The sequence below is a fragment of the Syzygium oleosum genome, unplaced genomic scaffold (assembly GCF_021117445.2).
Source record: "Syzygium oleosum isolate NSW1041296 unplaced genomic scaffold, Sole_v2.1 Sole_v2.13, whole genome shotgun sequence".
NCBI classification, from domain to species: domain Eukaryota; kingdom Viridiplantae; phylum Streptophyta; class Magnoliopsida; order Myrtales; family Myrtaceae; genus Syzygium; species Syzygium oleosum.
The window spans coordinates 140445-157259 of NW_026607497.1; the positions used below are offsets into that span (position 1 = coordinate 140445).

The 16815-nt window shown below is 37.5% G+C and overlaps 1 protein-coding gene across 1 annotated transcript; it reads left to right on the plus strand.

Annotated features, from left to right (window-relative positions):
• The first annotated feature begins 1518 nt into the window (after nucleotides 1-1518).
• Nucleotides 1519-15845, plus strand: LOC115692244 (molybdenum cofactor sulfurase). The gene is made up of 22 exons (XM_030619044.2): nucleotides 1519-1687; nucleotides 1787-1885; nucleotides 2472-2530; nucleotides 2628-2788; nucleotides 4145-4275; nucleotides 5272-5398; nucleotides 5760-5862; nucleotides 5943-5988; nucleotides 8002-8040; nucleotides 8112-8268; nucleotides 9240-9342; nucleotides 9733-9837; nucleotides 10217-10294; nucleotides 10395-10496; nucleotides 10630-10723; nucleotides 11504-11614; nucleotides 12234-12298; nucleotides 13938-14089; nucleotides 14335-14567; nucleotides 14974-15110; nucleotides 15207-15317; nucleotides 15405-15845. The coding sequence occupies exons 1-22, from the start codon at nucleotides 1555-1557 to the stop codon at nucleotides 15564-15566; spliced, it is 2508 nt and encodes an 835-aa protein (XP_030474904.1). The 5' UTR covers nucleotides 1519-1554; the 3' UTR covers nucleotides 15567-15845.
• Nucleotides 15846-16815: the final 970 nt, after the last annotated feature.

Sequence of the window (16815 nt, forward strand, 5' to 3'; positions counted from 1 at the left end):
TTAATCTAATATGACATGCAATTTAATTTATATGAGCCTAAATATGCAATAACTAAATAACACCAACATGATGACATAGAATTTATGACATTGCAATGTGATGTCGTGGCATCAATGACATGACAAAGATAGCACATCAAAGATGAAATGGTAATAATGACATGACAATGATGACACTACTTTTATATGAAACATGCATCTTTTTTTTTTTTTTTTGGAAAAACACCATCAAAAACCCCAAACTATGCAACTTATGATAAATTTACCCTGAACTTTTTTTTGTGACACGAAAAACCCCAAACTATGCCACTTGTGACACATTTACCCAACAATACATTTGTCTATGGGCATTTTCGTCTTTTTCTTTTTTCTATTTTTTTTTCTTCTCTCTTCCCCTTCGCCCTCGCCTTCGCCGGCTTCCCTCCGCCGACCAAAGCGGAGGGGAAGAGAGCAGAAAAAAAAAGGAAAAAAAAACAGAAAAAAGAAAAAGACGAAAATGCCCATGGACAAATGTATTATAGGGTAAATGTGTCACAAGTGGCATAATTTAAGGTTTTTGGTGGTGTTTTCCCTTTTTTGTGATTTTCTTTTAAAACTAAAATAGGAAACTACCTAAAATATGTGACACCTAATATGAACTAGGAAATTATTCAGATTAAATTCTAATCTAAATTAGGTAATTTCCTAATTAACTATATGGTTCCTAAATATGCAATTCTAAACTAAGAAAATAATATGAATGCAATCTATTTTAAATGCATTGCAATTTTTGTGTTTTTCAAAATAGGAAAGTTTCCAAAATTAATAACATGTAATATATAAACCCACATAATCAAATATGGAACACATTTATAATAGGAAACAAGGGTAGTTGGGGATAAAGATCGAAACCTCAACCATCAACCATATAATGCAATATACCAAATCACGAAACTTCCTATTTGGGGGACGCCTAAAATGGATTGATTACTATTTAATTAGAATGCAGTTATGTGAGCTCGATTACTATTTAATGAAAATGCTTCTAATATGCAATTTAACAATATTTTTTTTTGTTAGGGATTGGGGTTAGTTCCTAACTTTTCTATACAATGAATGCCTAAACAGGTCGTTAAAATTTAGGTGTCAATACGCGAACATGCAATTACAGTAAAATTGATAATGGGTAGACCGACAAAAGGGCAAACACGGGGAGATTAATGTGCATTTTGCTGGAAAGTCCAATTCAAAATTTTTAATGTCGGGATGCGAAAAACTTGACCCGAGCCATGAAATAACCGCAAAAAAATGCTGATCGTAAATGACCACGCAGATATCCGAATTTGGTTATCTTGGGATGAACTCGTGAGCAGGCCTTTGTTGGACTCCGTGGATGGGCCGACTTTATCACAGTCAAGATCTCCCGTGAACGACATGAAGCCCAAGAACAGGCCCAAGGCCAAGCCCAAGACCAAGCCCACCTTCTCTACGTTTTAAAAGATTCGGAGGCAAATTCCGACTCCCAGTCCTTCCGTTTCCACAGGAGCCGGATCTCTATCCCAACGTCGGACAGGGATGGCAATGGAGGTGGAGGGTCGTGACCCAGACAAGGATGAATTCCTGCAAGAATTCGGCGAAGGCTATGGCTACCCCGACGGCCCCAAGTCCGTCGATCAGATTCGAGCTTCCGAGTTCAGTCGCTTGGATGGTCTCGCCCACGCTCCCTGCTCCTTCGCCCTTTTTCCTTCCTTTCTTTCCTTCCCTCTTTCGATTTGTTCAATTCTCCTGCTCCCGATGGAAATGATAGGCCTCGTCTACTTGGATCACGCCGGCGCCACGCTGTACTCCGAGCTGCAGATGGAAGCGGTGTTCCGACAGCTGACTGCGAACGTTTATGGGAATCCTCGTATCCCCCCCTCTCTGCTAATTCCCCGCATGTGCTTTTGTTGCGCCTTTCGATGTCCTACGGATTCCCATTTCTTTTTCTTTTTTTCCCTTCTTCTGCCTCCCGACATGACCCTCGTGAGTCGGCCTGTTATGGATTGGCGGTGATTCAAAAAGTAGTGCGAGCAACGACTTCTAATGGGTTTTTGGCCACTTGTTTTAGTGATCGGACAGTTCAAATGATTTTTAAGACAGCCTTTTCCTCACCTTTTGGAAAGGCGTCGACCAGTGGGGGGGAAGCCGAAGTTAGGAAAAGCATGATCGTGGCTGTTTAAAGGATCGAGTTTGAATTGACGGTAGTGACAGCACTCCTTTTTCTACTCTCTGGCGATCAGAGTCTCTTTTTATCACTGCTATCACTGGATTAAGCTATCCTTTCATTTGGACTTCAGTGGTTCTTTAGGTTGTCTTGGTACTTATGGCGATTGAGTTACCAAGAACGCAATTGGCCTTTTATAGGGTTTTCTTCCCCGTCTTAGATGTGAGGGGGAAGTCTCTTTGTTTATATATTAGGTTTGACTGGTATGAGTTCCTTAAGTACAATGTAGATAGCCAAAGTGATTCGAGCATGGCAACAGCTGACATTGTACGAGAAGCTCGGCAACAGGTATTGCATGTTTAGCCAAGCTGCTCTTTTTCCTGGTTCGATTGATTTTTGAAGGCTTCTTCACCCAATACTCATGTTGGTTTATTGTGGAGAATAGGTGCTTGAGTATTTCAACGCATCTCCTAAATACTATAGATGCATATTCACCTCTGGGGCAACAGCAGCTCTGAAATTGGTTGGAGAAGCATTTCCTTGGAGCCACCAAAGCTGTTTCATGTACACGATGGAAAACCACAATAGTGTCCTTGGAATCAGAGAGTATCCTCTCATTTTATACTGTTTTCGTCTTTACCGTGCTTTGCTCCAATAGCATTCTGCGTTGTTCATACATGAGATTGCCTATGTCATAGGCATTTGGTGTTTGGTATTGAAATAGGACATAAAAGGAGGAGGAGGAAGGGGGAGGGGGTGGGGGAGGGGGGGGGGGGTGTTTGGGGTGAGGGGAAGCTTATCAAGTAAAATGCTGTCACCAACATTCTTGTTGGTGCTTCTTTGATTATTATCTCACGCTATGGATTACAATTGCGATATTGACAGCCTCAGTAATGGCCTAGTAGTCCTGCTTTTTTCTTTCATCTCCTTTTTTGTGTGTGTTTGAGGGGGGGGGGGGGGCACATTTATCTGCACAACCCACTTACCACTGTAGAGGCTGTGACTGGGCTATAAAATACTAGCCTCCTTTATAAAGGCATTCCAGCTTTAGAGGCAGGTGAATGAGTCAGGAAGAAGTTTGACTACTTGAAGCACTCCACCATGAAGTTGAGTCTTCAGTTTGGATAAGCAGTGAAACTTCTATCTGTTGGGCAGGCTTTCAAGATAGAGATGCATTGCTCCACCTGGAAAGGGCTATACCTTATGGGGAAAGAAAAGAAAGGACCCCCTTTTGGCTCAAATTAATCGATGCCCATCCTTCAGATAGAAAAGAAAATGGAGAGATGGAGACATTGCCATTTCTGCTAATCATTTTTAAAATTGAGCAATTCTCCAAATGGTGAAATTTTATCGTTAAGCTATAAATGCAAGCTCTCAAATATTTATAGTTGGTAGGGATACAAAGTCCAATTATCGCACATTCAAAGCTCCTGCTTGTTTTCTGGCTGCTAGGCAAATTGATGCTCTGCCAAAGTTATTTTTGTGATTTTCTTTTTATAGTTTAGAGCGCTAGCATTCATTCTTGTGGATTTGTTATCTTTCAAATCAGTGCAAATTTCTAGTTTATGGTGTCATGCGGAGCACTCGCATATATTCTTGTAGATGATTTTTCTATCATCATGCAGAGCGCTAGCATCCATCGGCGTGGATGTTTTAGTTCTTATTCTATTGGTCAAAACTTCTGGTGAATATATGATAGGCGTGATGATTGACCACATAGTACTCTTCATATTTTTTCTGGTATTAAGTTTTGGAATTGTGGACTCCGGACTAGTAGCAAGTCTTTGGTGGGGTATCAATTATCAATACCTAGGCACCGTATATGGTTATTGCTTCATTAACATTTTCTCCTCTTGGCATATTGTCACAACTTGGAACCTCAAATGGCACCACAAAGTTGAACATGCTTGCCATAGATGACAAAATCTAGTTTCGACATGCATTACCTTCATAATCGTTTAGATATGCTTTGGAGAAAGGAGCTGCAGCATGTGCAGTAGATATTGAGGAAGATGTGCGTGATGGAAGATATCCGGTGAAGATTTCACAACATCCACTAAAGAGGAGGTTCTTTACAGATAATGAACCTGCAGGTAATTTTGAGTTGAACTGCTAAGGCCTGTTCGTCTGGTATTAATCAAAAGCAAATTTTTTACTTTTCCTGCCAAAATCTAAATTATTATCTAAATTTTAAAAATTATGGAAAAATGATATGTTAATGTATGTATCAACATTTATAGATTGTGAAAGATTTAGGTGTTTTGAATAAAATAAAAAAGTCAAAGTGCGTGAATCTCAAGATTTTGATTATGCAAAAAGTTAAAAGTAAAAGTCAAACCAGACACGCTCTTAAAACCTGGGGTTGGATGATGTTTAATTTGTGGGACAATTTGATAGTGTCCAAACTTCTGTATCCATGAATTGTTCTGATTGATTTATATCGAATGAGGTTGATATTTTTCACTAAAGTGAGTTTAGAAAATTTTGATTATCTGCTTGCAATGTTGGTGGGGTGTGATGTGCCCCTGGACTGGATCTTTTTATCGTATAGTCATTGTCTCCTGGTTCTTGCTTGTATGGATGTGTTTTTCCTGTTGCTGATCCCTTATTCAATGGGCTCTCTTGTAAAACCAATCGCTAAGGATGTGGACGCTCCCCTTTCCTCCATAATATCACCTAGTTCTGGGTCTGTTTGACACTCCTCTGGCTTTTTTCATTTAATAATTTGCTGGCAAAAGTGAGAAGTTTTGGTAAAGCTTTTTGTAATCACTACCATTGATTAATGCTTGACAGTCATTGATGATGAAGATATTGTACTAACTATTTCTTTTGAAGCCAAATTATGTGGTTCCTTTCAAGTACAATTTTTGCTTGCCAAGGCATTGTTGGCTTCGGCTTGTATGGCCATTGCTTTGATACATATTTAGGATTCAATGTGATCTGCAGTTATAAGCAGATAACCCAGCGGGTGTTTCTAATCTCTTGTTGACTATGAATTATATTTGTTATACATCATCTATATGCTGTGTTTTTGTTTTAGCAATCAAGCAAGCAAGCATTATCGAATTGAAAAGTTCTTTACTTTGCAGGAGCTGCTTACAGCTTGTTTGCCATGCCTTCAGAATGTAATTTCTCAGGGGTGAGATTCAACCTTGACTTGGTTAGGATTATTAAGGAAGATTCAGAAAGAGTACTGGAAGACTCTCATTTTCACAGGTTTATATGTAAAATCATATTGATCTAACCTTTAGGTTAGCATCATGAGTTCCTTGTGCTCAGTCTTTGTAATTAATATGTCATTCTTACTTCCCTGTTGGTCTCTTAGCCTCACCAGAAGAAAGATTTTCAGTCAAACCTGTACTATTGGCATCTTAACAACTGACTGGGCTTTGCCTCAGTCAGCTTCACTTCCCACGATCTGTTGGGTACTAGAAAGAATAAAGAAATAAGTTGTCTGAAGAACGGGTGATTAAATAAGAAGCTGCACTTTTAGAAGTTGAACATGGAGCTCGCATGTATATCTAGACTAGTTTGCTGAATCATTGATTTTCATGTTTATTCTCTTATGCTGCGCCAGGGGAAAATGGATGGTTTTGATTGATGCTGCAAAAGGATGTGCTACGAGAAAACTAGATTTATCTAAATATCCTGCTGATTTTGTTGTCCTATCATTCTACAAGGTACATTTGCTAGATCTTGTTGGGCTTTAAAGAGAGAACTTCACTCATCTGATCCCATCCTCTTTCTGTGTCTTTTTCAGTTATTTGGCTATCCAACAGGACTTGGTGCTCTCATAGTCCATGAAAGTAAGTTACTTATGGATGAAGTTATCATGAAGAAATGGCATTGGAAAATCTTCAATTTAAATTTCAACTTTTGGCAAGACACTATATTCCACTTGTAGTTTGATTTGAGATGAGCCATTTGAATTGGACCTTTCCATGATATTATGCTTCCAGAAACTTAAACACCTTGTTTAATATTTTGAATACCTTGAATATATTAAATAACCATGAAATTAAAAGTTTTTGTTGAGCTTGTTCTTGTCTTCCACTGAGGAAACACAATTATTTGTGTATTGTGTGGTACATAAGCCTTAGCCGCAGACTTGGATTTCTGGGCCAACTTCAATATATGTAAAGGGGCTGATGTTCCTCCTCCACCATTCTTCAAGAATTTTTGTTTTCTTTATAATCATTCTTCAAGAAGTTGACTTTGATTGCCAGGAGAATTTGCCATATTAGCCACTGTACTGCTCAGGATGTTCTTTAATAAAATATAAATTCTAAATCCATTGAAATATAAACCCTGCAGGTATAAAGAAATGAGTCCACGTGTTTAAGGAACTATAATGTGTTATAATTTTATCTGAATATCCCTTCGATATTGTTATATCTGCATATCGAGGGAGGCAACTCTAGGTATCCATTAGCACATATTGACACCTAGATAGCTGAAGTAGGGATGAAGCACTTTGAAATCGTATGATCAGAAGAATTCTAGCTGCATAACCGTTTTCAAACTCTAGATTTTCTCTGTATTTGTGTTATAATGGCCACATCATGCAACCAAAGTGTGTTTTTGTTTTTGTGTTGAATGTTCTATTACTACCCTGTTTGTATTATATGTCTGGATATTCTTCCTTTATAAATATGCCTACCTGTAACAAGATACTAATCGTAAAATATAACATTATATTACTTTTATTTATTTTTGTTTTTTGTGCAAATTTACTGTTGTTACCTTTCAAATGGGGAAATCGTACTACCTTTTCAATAATAGATTTGATCTTGTTTTCATTTTTCCAACGAGAAATTATATTTTGTCCCACTAAGTTGGATCGGCTTATGAATCCTTTTATGCCATTGTGCTTGATTCTGCATTAAGTCTTTCTTAAGTTCTAGGTACTCCATATCTTTCTTCATCATCTCCTTCCTCCTCTTTTGCTCCTCCTAAGTTAGTGGGAGCATCAGAAGCCTTCCCTTAAAGTTGTTAAGCCATCATAAACAAGTTTTACTTATCCTCAATTGAAGTCCCACCCACTTTTCCATGGATGTATTTATTTCTGATTCTTGTTTCTTTTTTCTTTTTTTGTGCCTGCTCATCCAATGAGGCCTTCTTATCTCCACTATACTCATTATGTGCATATATTGGTGTCTACCGCCCCTTTTTGTGTCATGGCCAGCCTTATAATGCTCTATAGAAGTTTCCCTGAAAGCTTAAGCGGCGTTCAGTGGTCGTACAAAACACCAGAAACACTTTTCCACTATATATTTCATGTTTGATTTAAATTATTTGAACTTGTTAAAATGAATGAGTTTCCATTTTACCCTTTTCCTATCTAAATCTATACAAGGGATGTTAGCCCGTGAAATGTAAATTTAAATGTCACGAAAATGTCATCCCCAAAGATCTCCTTCGTTGTTGGCTGCGCGGGTTCATCTCATTAACCACGAAATTTCAGATTATATTGTTTTTTTCAAGAAATGCCTGTGATTTGGATATGTTGAGTCAACTTCGCAGAGAAGCATTTTCTTTCCTTTTCTGTGTAGCTTCATTACGGTTATATCTAGGTTTGCGTGTAATGCAGATGCATGTTAATAATATTTCAATATATTGGAATTGCCACGGTTTAACTGATGGAATAGGTTGTTCTTTGCCGAAGACATGATGTGCTGCATGTGGTTTGTTTGACTGCTTGAGGTGACTAAGCTCAAAAAAGCACCAGACAGTATGCACATAAAGTGGAGTGTTAAAGAAGAGCCTGGTAATAATTGAATATTTGCTAATTTTCTCACTCTCTTCTGTCTGTGTCGCAGCTGCTGCCAAATTGCTGAGGAAGACCTATTTTAGCGGAGGTTTTTATCACTTTCATGTACATCTTATGTGGCATCAAAGCCTGCACTTTCTGATTGCAAGTTGTTTACAGGAACTGTTGCAGCTTCAATGGCTGATGTTGATTTTGTTAAAAGAAGGGAAGGCATTGAGGAGTCATTAGAAAATGGCACCTTGTCATTTCTAAGCATTTCATCTATTCGGCATGGTTTTAAAGTGCTTAATTCCCTCTCTATGGAAGCAATATCAAGGTGAGTGAACATCAATTATCTATTATGCATCTCTGATCACAATTTACATCACATGGAAATGGGGATTTCTCTTGGTTATATAAGCTTTTTGTTGTACCATATTATAGCCCGAGTTAATGTCACTATCATTGGAAGACCTTTTATGCCCATTCAATTACTAAGATGGATCTTTCTTTATTGGTTTCATAGTCCAAGGCGAAGGAATATAATTCCCTGGATGTCTACAGACTGAAGTTTAGGCAATCGAAGAATATTCAAGAGAAAATTCATTCAAATGCTTTTTAAAGTCAGCAATTGGGCTGTATCTCTATTTGACAATGCATTTTTACCTGCCACATGCTTGTTGAAGGTTAAATGATGCCTTTTGGCTTGTTATAATTAATTTTAAAGCGTGATGCGAGGTGATAAAGTTCTTTTTTTAAAGTTTTCCCATAATCAAGGCCACCATTGCTGCCTGAAACAAAATAAGAGCAACAAAAATGATAAGGATTCAACGATGAGAAACATTCATTAATGGTTTAAAAAATTTCTCAAGTTTAGCATCTTCTTCACTGGGAACATAATGTTTATTTAGCTAGTTATCTGACAGAATGGCGCTTGAGAATTTTAGCATACTTGCTGACGTTGATGATCTCTAATTCAAGGTTGGCAATATAGCCAGAGTAAAGCTATTGGTTGTCTCCGCCTTCTGATCATAGAGATCGATACATACTATCAGTTTGATCAGAGAAGGAAGAATTCTAAAATAAGAAAATATAATGAATGTCTGGTGTCGTATTCTGTTCCTTAGTTCCCAGAAATACTGCCAATGTGCACCTGTCATCTTGATGGTTTTTTTTTTTATATCTTTTTTGAAGGGATATCTTGTTTGACGGAACCTATATTGAGATTAACTAAACTCACTGACTCTCTCTCTCTCTCTCTCTCTCTCTCTCTCTCTCTCTCTCATTGACTTGTCAATGTTCCATTAGGCATACAGAATCACTTTCCGCGTACTTGAGGAAGACACTTTCGAACTTGAGGCACGAAAATGGAGATTATGTTTGCATTCTTTATGGAGTTCGAAATTCAGTGGTAGGTTTCTCAGCCGAGAGAGATGCGGCAAACTTGACATTATGGATGTATAATCTTCATATGATAAGCCTCTTTCCTATCCAGAGAAACAGGATGATACTTTTTTTTTTGCCAAGAGCTTATATCTGTTGAGACATGAGTTTTATTCGTAATTCAATTTGATTCTTTAGTTATGGTTCTTCTAATTTAGCCATTTTGGGCATGTTAATGGAGAGTTGTTCTACCTTCATTTTATAGTGATTGAATCGAAAAAATATTGAAAATGCCAGCTCTTGATGATTTATAGGTTATGCAGCCATTTAGGTCCACTTTTCTCTATTTATGTCGACGATTAATACTGAGAATATTAGTAAATTTTGTGGTGTTTTTTGCATTTTGGATGTCTGGCAGGATATAGGTCCTACTGTGTCATTCAACTTGAAAAGACCAGATGGCTCTTGGTATGGATACCGCGAGGTTGAAAAGTTGGCTTCTCTGTCTGGAATTCAACTCCGGGTAAAATTTTAACTATACTCTAATGATGTCCTTTTCTCTCAAGATGGAAATTTTACTTGTGTTGGTTGGTCATGTCATAATTGGTGTACCTTATAATCTCACAGAATAACATAAGTTACTGCCTAGTGTCTAGTATTGTCAGTTAAATAAGGATGTTAAAGTACACAGACCAGTTCTTCTATGGCTTACGTAGATCATTAAGGTTCATGCATGTACTCTTAGACCCTCTACCTTTTTCTTTGCATCTAGCATGTCATAATTCGTCTTCTTATTACTGATGCACTTTGTTTGTCTCGGAAGAGATAAATGAAGTCTGTTGTGGGATTTCTGTTTTGCCTGAGATGCCGACATGATGTTTTCACTCTTCTTTTTTGTGTAGACAGGTTGCTTTTGCAATCCTGGTGCATGTGCCAAGTATCTTGGTTTATCTCACCAGGACCTTCTTTCTAACGTTGAGGTACTTGCTCTGTGTCTGATATCTGCCTAACACTGTAACTAAGATAGCTTTCCTTTCTGGAAGTTGAGCAGTCAAGAAAGTTGAATTTACTGATTATTAGGCTGGCCATGTTTGTTGGGATGATAATGATGTCCTGCATGGAAAACCTACTGGAGCTGTTAGAGTATCCTTTGGCTATATGTCAACATATGAGGATGCAAAGGTACATACGTATAGCTGTTTATATGTCTAGACTTCTATTTGGAGAAGCTCCAGTGTGTTGGAATCTTTTAATTTGTCCTTAATTTTAGTCAAAACACACTTTGGCCTAATATCATTCTATTTTTTTGGTTCAGAAATTTATTGATTTCATTAAGAAGTCTTTTGTATGTATGCGGGACCACCCTACGAGTTTGTATAAGTCAACAGTACAATCTGACTTTTATGGGGGTGAGGGCCTCTCTCTCTCTCTCTCTCTCTCTCTCTCTCTCTCTCTCTCTCTCTCTCTCTCTCTCTCTCTCTCTATGGACACATATACACGGTATTTGTTCTTGCATGCATCATATGTGCACAAGGTTTGTTGTAATGTTGCTTGAGTTTAGCATCTTGAGAATGTTGGTCCAATTGTAGATTTCTCCCCGTGCTTGGAAGTGAAGGTTCCTTTTTCCATGTTTCGTACCTTTTGTTCATAAAAAATGAAGGAATGTCTGCATATTGTCCTGATTTGATGAAATTGTTTATTTATATGTTTAAACTTTTCCAGAACTCTATCTGGAAAGTTCTAGAGTCAGTTGAAAGAACAATTGTATGACTTTCATTAGTAATCTGATGCATTGTCAACCATTTTTTGTCCCAAGGACAGAAGCATGAAGATGTCTTTTCGAGTCGTAGTGGAGTCATTGATGAGTGTTTATTCAGGATGAGTTGTGCCAGTAGTCGTGGAAATAGTCTTTATAAGAACAAGCAGCCAATTTTTTTTCTTTTTGTAGCTATAAATTTCGACAAGTTATCTTCCCAGCTTGCGTGGTATTTTGTGAACTACACCTAGTTATATGAAGAATCCTTTGATGGCTGTTGACACCACCGTTGCTCTTTCAGTAGCTGTTTTTTCTTTCTTCCCTGTAGAATTGTATGTGTTCTCAAAAAGATGGTGCAGCATGGATCGTTTTGTCTCCAACTGAATGAGACATTGCATTGAAATTTTTGTTTAAGACTTCTTGCGCTTTGCAGGGTTTAAAGGAATGCCACAGAATGTTGGAATTCATGTCAAATCCATTATTATCTACCCAATAAAATCATGCACAGGATTCAGTGTTGAGAGCTGGCCTCTAAGCAGTACTGGTGATCTTTTGTTTCTGCTCATGTTTATACATATTACTAGGCAGTCGCATTACTATCTAAATTCTTTGATCCTACAAAAGTTGGTGTAGCTCTGAGGGATGTTTTTTTGTTAGTAACTAGTGTTAAGATGCCCATACTTACATGGCAACATGATGCTACAGTCACACATGAAACAATTCTCTTGTAACCACACTGTAGCTACTTTGAACTTCGAAGTTTATTTATAAGCACAGAGTAGCTACTCTGAAGCTACTGCAGTTTTCCAGTAGGCCAAAAGAGAAGCTACTTTGAATTTTGAAGTTTATTATATTTATTTATAGGGCCAGTGGGTATGGGAATTGACTTGAAGAGCTTTAAATCTGTTTTCAGAGGTGGATCGCTTTCCGGTTTCCAATAATTTTAATTTTCTCTGGAGTCTGGCTTATTATTTTAAAACAATCTGCAAATGCTTGACCCATGGGGATTTAATGATCATGTTGCCTTCCATTAAATTACTTATGCCTCTAGTCAATTTCGGTGCACCATCTTCTCTGTGAAGTTTAAGCTTCATGTAGTGTTTGGAAGAACTATGGAAATAAACTAAATTAGGATAGTCTCTTGCTTTGTGAACCTTGAGCAGGTCTTCTACATGATCGTGAATGGCTTCTCAAAAGCCTGGCGGGCGAAATCCTTACACTGAAGAAGGTAAAGAGTGTCTTCTTCTGCCATTTCATACTCATATTGAAGTCTGTAGACCTTTCAGTAAGTTTCAATGTCATGCATATCTGATTTTGAACTGAAAATTAGCAGCTTCCGCTAAACCAATTATGTCAGTACTCCTTCAGACGGCCTCTTCTGTTGTATTGCCACAGGCAGTGCTAATCCAACCCTTGCACTGCATTCTTTTAAGGCTTAATGCTTATAGAGTCTAACTGGTGATCATGGTGGAGGAGTACTGGTTGGCCTTAAATTGCTAGCCCCCATCCACAGCTCTTCCCCAAATTTCTTTACATGCACCACACTGCCAGGATTTTTTTTTTTTTTGAGAAAACACTGCCAGAATTTGGAGAGTAAAATGCTTGCTCTTAAGATGACAAACCAGGCTGATGCATAGTTTGCACAGATGAGTGGTCATTTAAGAATCATAGCATGGTTGTGGAGCAGAACATGATTAAGAGCATGACCTTGTGGCTTTTAAATATCAATTGCACATTAAGCTTGAATTATATATAGAAATGAATGTGTGGCAGTTTTGTGCTCACAAATCTCTGCACTTTATTCTTGGTAAAGAATCTCCTTATGTCAATCAATAAGGGAGATTAGGTTCCTACACCTGCTCTCAATTCAATTTTTTCCTTTTTCCACATTTCTTTATCTTGGCAGCAAATGTTTTTGTTCTCTAGCAATTCATTACACAAAATTAAACTGAATTGTCTACATAGATAGGATCAAAATGATGTTCTTGTGGGAGTCTTGCTGGCTTGATTGGGTTGCACAAGAGATCCCTTAATAGAGAGGACCGACTATACCTATTTGTAGGTTATGCAGATCTTAATCTCGGGCATCTGCTTTCAGTCTCTAGTGCCCGGATACTTTATACCCTGGAATATTTTTCTGGCAATATGCATAAGTGGCAATTTCTGACATGTCACAAAGACATAGTAGATCTCGGTATGTCTTGTGCAAAGCCAGGTCCATGTTAATTATATTAGCTCGCATGATAAAATTATTAACCAGTTCGAGTTTACTTATATAATATAAATAAATGAATGTAAATAGTAACTGAAGATAGCTAGATTTATTGTCATATATATTACAAGATATTCAAATTGTTCATTTACGCTAGACTTAATCGTCTAAATCATCTATGTATTCCATGCATATGAATTGATGGGACAGTTCACTTCACCATGAATAGTAAATGATCAGATACATTTGATGCATGAAGTTTCAATTATGTACTCTTTGAAAATCTTAAATTGTGTATCAAAATTATAATGCATTTTTAATCTCACCTCATTAAATAGAGACAAAAAGAAATTATATATCTTCCATATGCTCTTCCTTAGTATTATATCATATCTCAACATATACAAATTCTTTATTCTGTCTATTATCTTAAAATATCCTTTATGATTTTTTACTAAAAGATTATTCTTGTGCAAATGAACTTTGAAGCCTAAGGAGATTTAGTTAAAATAATTGCATGTTTTCTCATTGTGCTGAATCAACAGGTTAATAACTAGTAGTCTATGAGACCTTTATCCATATAAACTTACGATAGTGCAGTGGAACTTCAATTTTGGTTTTAATCAAAATACATTCTTTATCATTCACTTTGTAGGTTCCTGAATTGTGCTCTATAAGTGCTTTTGTTGACCTCAATCTGGCGCTTTTGATTGTGGAATCGCCACGTTGCAAAGAGAAGCTGGTGATCAATATTAAGTCAGATTCATTTCATCACACCGAAGAAGAGATTGGTTTGCATGCACAAAGGTGCAAAGCCTACTGACACCATGATGTAGCTGGGAAAAATTGCATATCAGCTGAGAACATAATTTTTTGCTTATTGTCAACTTTCATCTGTTATTTACAATACAATTAGTATCAGAAAGGAGCATAAATTCACAGAAGCATGTTGGACTGTTCTCTTATTCCATATGTCATCCTAAAGTTATCTAGTTATACTCTTGTCTTCATAATTATGAACACCATGAGCTGACATTAACTTTTTAATGAAGGTATGTAGTGCACAGTTATGATGAAGACGTCAACACGTGGTTTAGCAATGCCACTGGGCGACCATGCATCTTACTACGGAGTTCTAGTTCCAATCATCATATCCACTTCAAGAGGGAAAATAGCGTGGACATGTGCCGAGATGTGAAGAGTCGGTTGAATTTTTCCAATGAAGCTCAGTTCCTGTTAATCTCGGAGGAGAGCATGTCTGATCTTGATAGCAGAGTGAAGTCAAGTACAGTCTACGTTATTTCTCAAATCATTTCTCTTTGCGATATTAGTGATCACATACTGCAAATATAGAAAACTTCTGTCTGAGTAAAACTTTCCTGGAATGCTTTATAGATGGACTTGGGTATTGTTGAAGATAATAAACAATAACATTGAAGTTTAGATGGCTAGAGTGACAGATCGTAGGAGGGTAGAGTTATGGAGTTCCTGTTGTGCATATGTCATTCATGAGTTTGCAATACTAGTTAGTTATTCGTGTATGTATTTTGTTGGGGGTAACTTCTTCCATTAAATGGACAGCGATTGAAGTAATTGAGGTTCTCATTTCCTGCATGTTTATATGATTGGAATTCGTGTCCTTGATCTCTTTCAAGATTACCATTTTAAATATCAGTTGATGGTGTCAACAGATGCAAAAAATGTTGCTCGGGGAGCATCACTCAATATGAGCTCAAACAGATTCCGGCCTAACCTTGTCGTTGCTGGTGCGGAGCCTTATGCCGAAGATACCTGGAAAAATCTTAGAATTGGGGGGAAATTTTTCACTGTAAGTTTTTGGCACATTTATCAGAACAAAACTCTTTTCATTTTGAGGTAGACAGCAATTCGTTTCATTTTTGCTGTAATTGTCTCCTCTCTTCAGTCGTTAGGTGGGTGCAATCGTTGCCAAGTGATCAACTTAATTAATGAGGGAGGAAGAATTCTTAAATCAAATGAACCATTGGCCACTTTAGCATCGTACAGGAGAATGAAGGTATGGCATATAATCAAATCCTCGTCCTCTATTTTTTAATAAATTTGCATCGCAGTTTCATCTCTCATCAAGTTTTCCTTTTCCCAGGGAAAGATTCTGTTCGGTATACTTCTGAGATGTGAGGGTGTTGACGAAGTCGAGCTGGGAAAGGATCTGTGGCTTCGAGTGGGAGATGAAGTGCATCCAGATGAAAATTTGAATGGACGGCAGCCCCCCCAAGCTCCCACCTCCCAGAGACAGATGACGTAAAGATGGGAGATGTGACCCTGAGATTCTTGTAGTTGTTACGACCAGAACTGTAAGCAGGTGGTGAATAATTCAACAAGTTCTTTTTTGAATTCCTATGCGTGCAATTCCCTCCACACCAGAGGATTTTATCATATTTTTTTTGTATATAATTCTTGATACAATTTCATAATTTTTGATATTCTTGTAGACCTTCGGAATAATTTTGAGGTTGCGCAAACCAAATAGAATAACGACCTTGCATTGTAACCAAGTCTGAAATCAAGTGGATTAATTTTTGGTCCCATAATCCCTCATTATTATACATATAATGATATGTCATATTTGTGTATTTTTTTCCATTCGGATATTTTTAAGCAAAAGAAATCTTTTTCTTCGTAGAAAGATGTATATTTCAATACATTCCTTATATGACAAGTGGGTCTTTTTATTGCATAACTCCGTCCTTGGGCTCTAGGTTAGCTTTACGTGTGAATACATCAAAATCCAGGGCAGGATGCACTCTCTACAGTTGGTTCATTTGAGTGATTTTTTTGGGTTGCATTGTAGGAGAATGGAAAGGATGTATAACTTACAGCCTCATAGCTAGACACAGCAGTTTAGGTTTCAGCTTTTCAGGTTGCACTAACATCATATGATTATTCGATACATTTCCCTTCTTTCCTGTGATTCTCCTTCTCAAGCTATGAAGTTACATGTATATGTTTTGACACTGGACCATCAGTAATGTCATGCCTTCCATATAACATCTCAATTGCCTTCAGATTAAACCTTCCATACTATTTGTCTTCCACATGAATTCTCCTCTGAGCTTGCTTTTTTCTTTTTCCTTTTTCAAACCGGGTAAAAGTATCAAAAAAGTCCTAAATCTATTACATGGATTCCAATTCAGTTCTAAACTTTTCAATTAGACAAATTTAATCCTAAACCTTTTTGCATTGATACCAACTCAATTTGGATGGAATTCGCTAACGTCAACGCCGGTCATCTTTCGTGGCACGGCCACGGCCGGCGCTAAACATTTTTTAATAATACATTAAATTATATATATTTTTTGGTCTTTTCCTCTCTTTTTTTTCTTTTCTATTCTTTACTTCTACTTTTTTACTGAGGGCCGGCAAGGGCTGCTAGGCGAGAGGGCTGTGATGCCCTCGCCTATGGTCACTAGTTCATCTTCTTCTTAGTGCTCGTTGGTTTGTCGTTGAGGTTGAGGTCGAGGTTGCCCGTCGCAGAGGTTGAGATCGAGGGTTGT

What these genes read in the sequence shown, in the direction of transcription:
- LOC115692244 (XM_030619044.2), top strand. Translation starts at nt 1,555, where the DNA reads ATGGCAATGGAGGTGGAGGGTCGTGACCCAGACAAGGATGAATTCCTG. An exon ending in AGTGTCCTTGGAATCAGAGA is followed by an intron (nt 2,789 to 4,144) that starts GTATCCTCTCAT and finishes ATAATCGTTTAG; the next exon opens with ATATGCTTTGGAGAAAGGAG. An exon ending in GAAGACTCTCATTTTCACAG is followed by an intron (nt 5,399 to 5,759) that starts GTTTATATGTAA and finishes ATGCTGCGCCAG; the next exon opens with GGGAAAATGGATGGTTTTGA.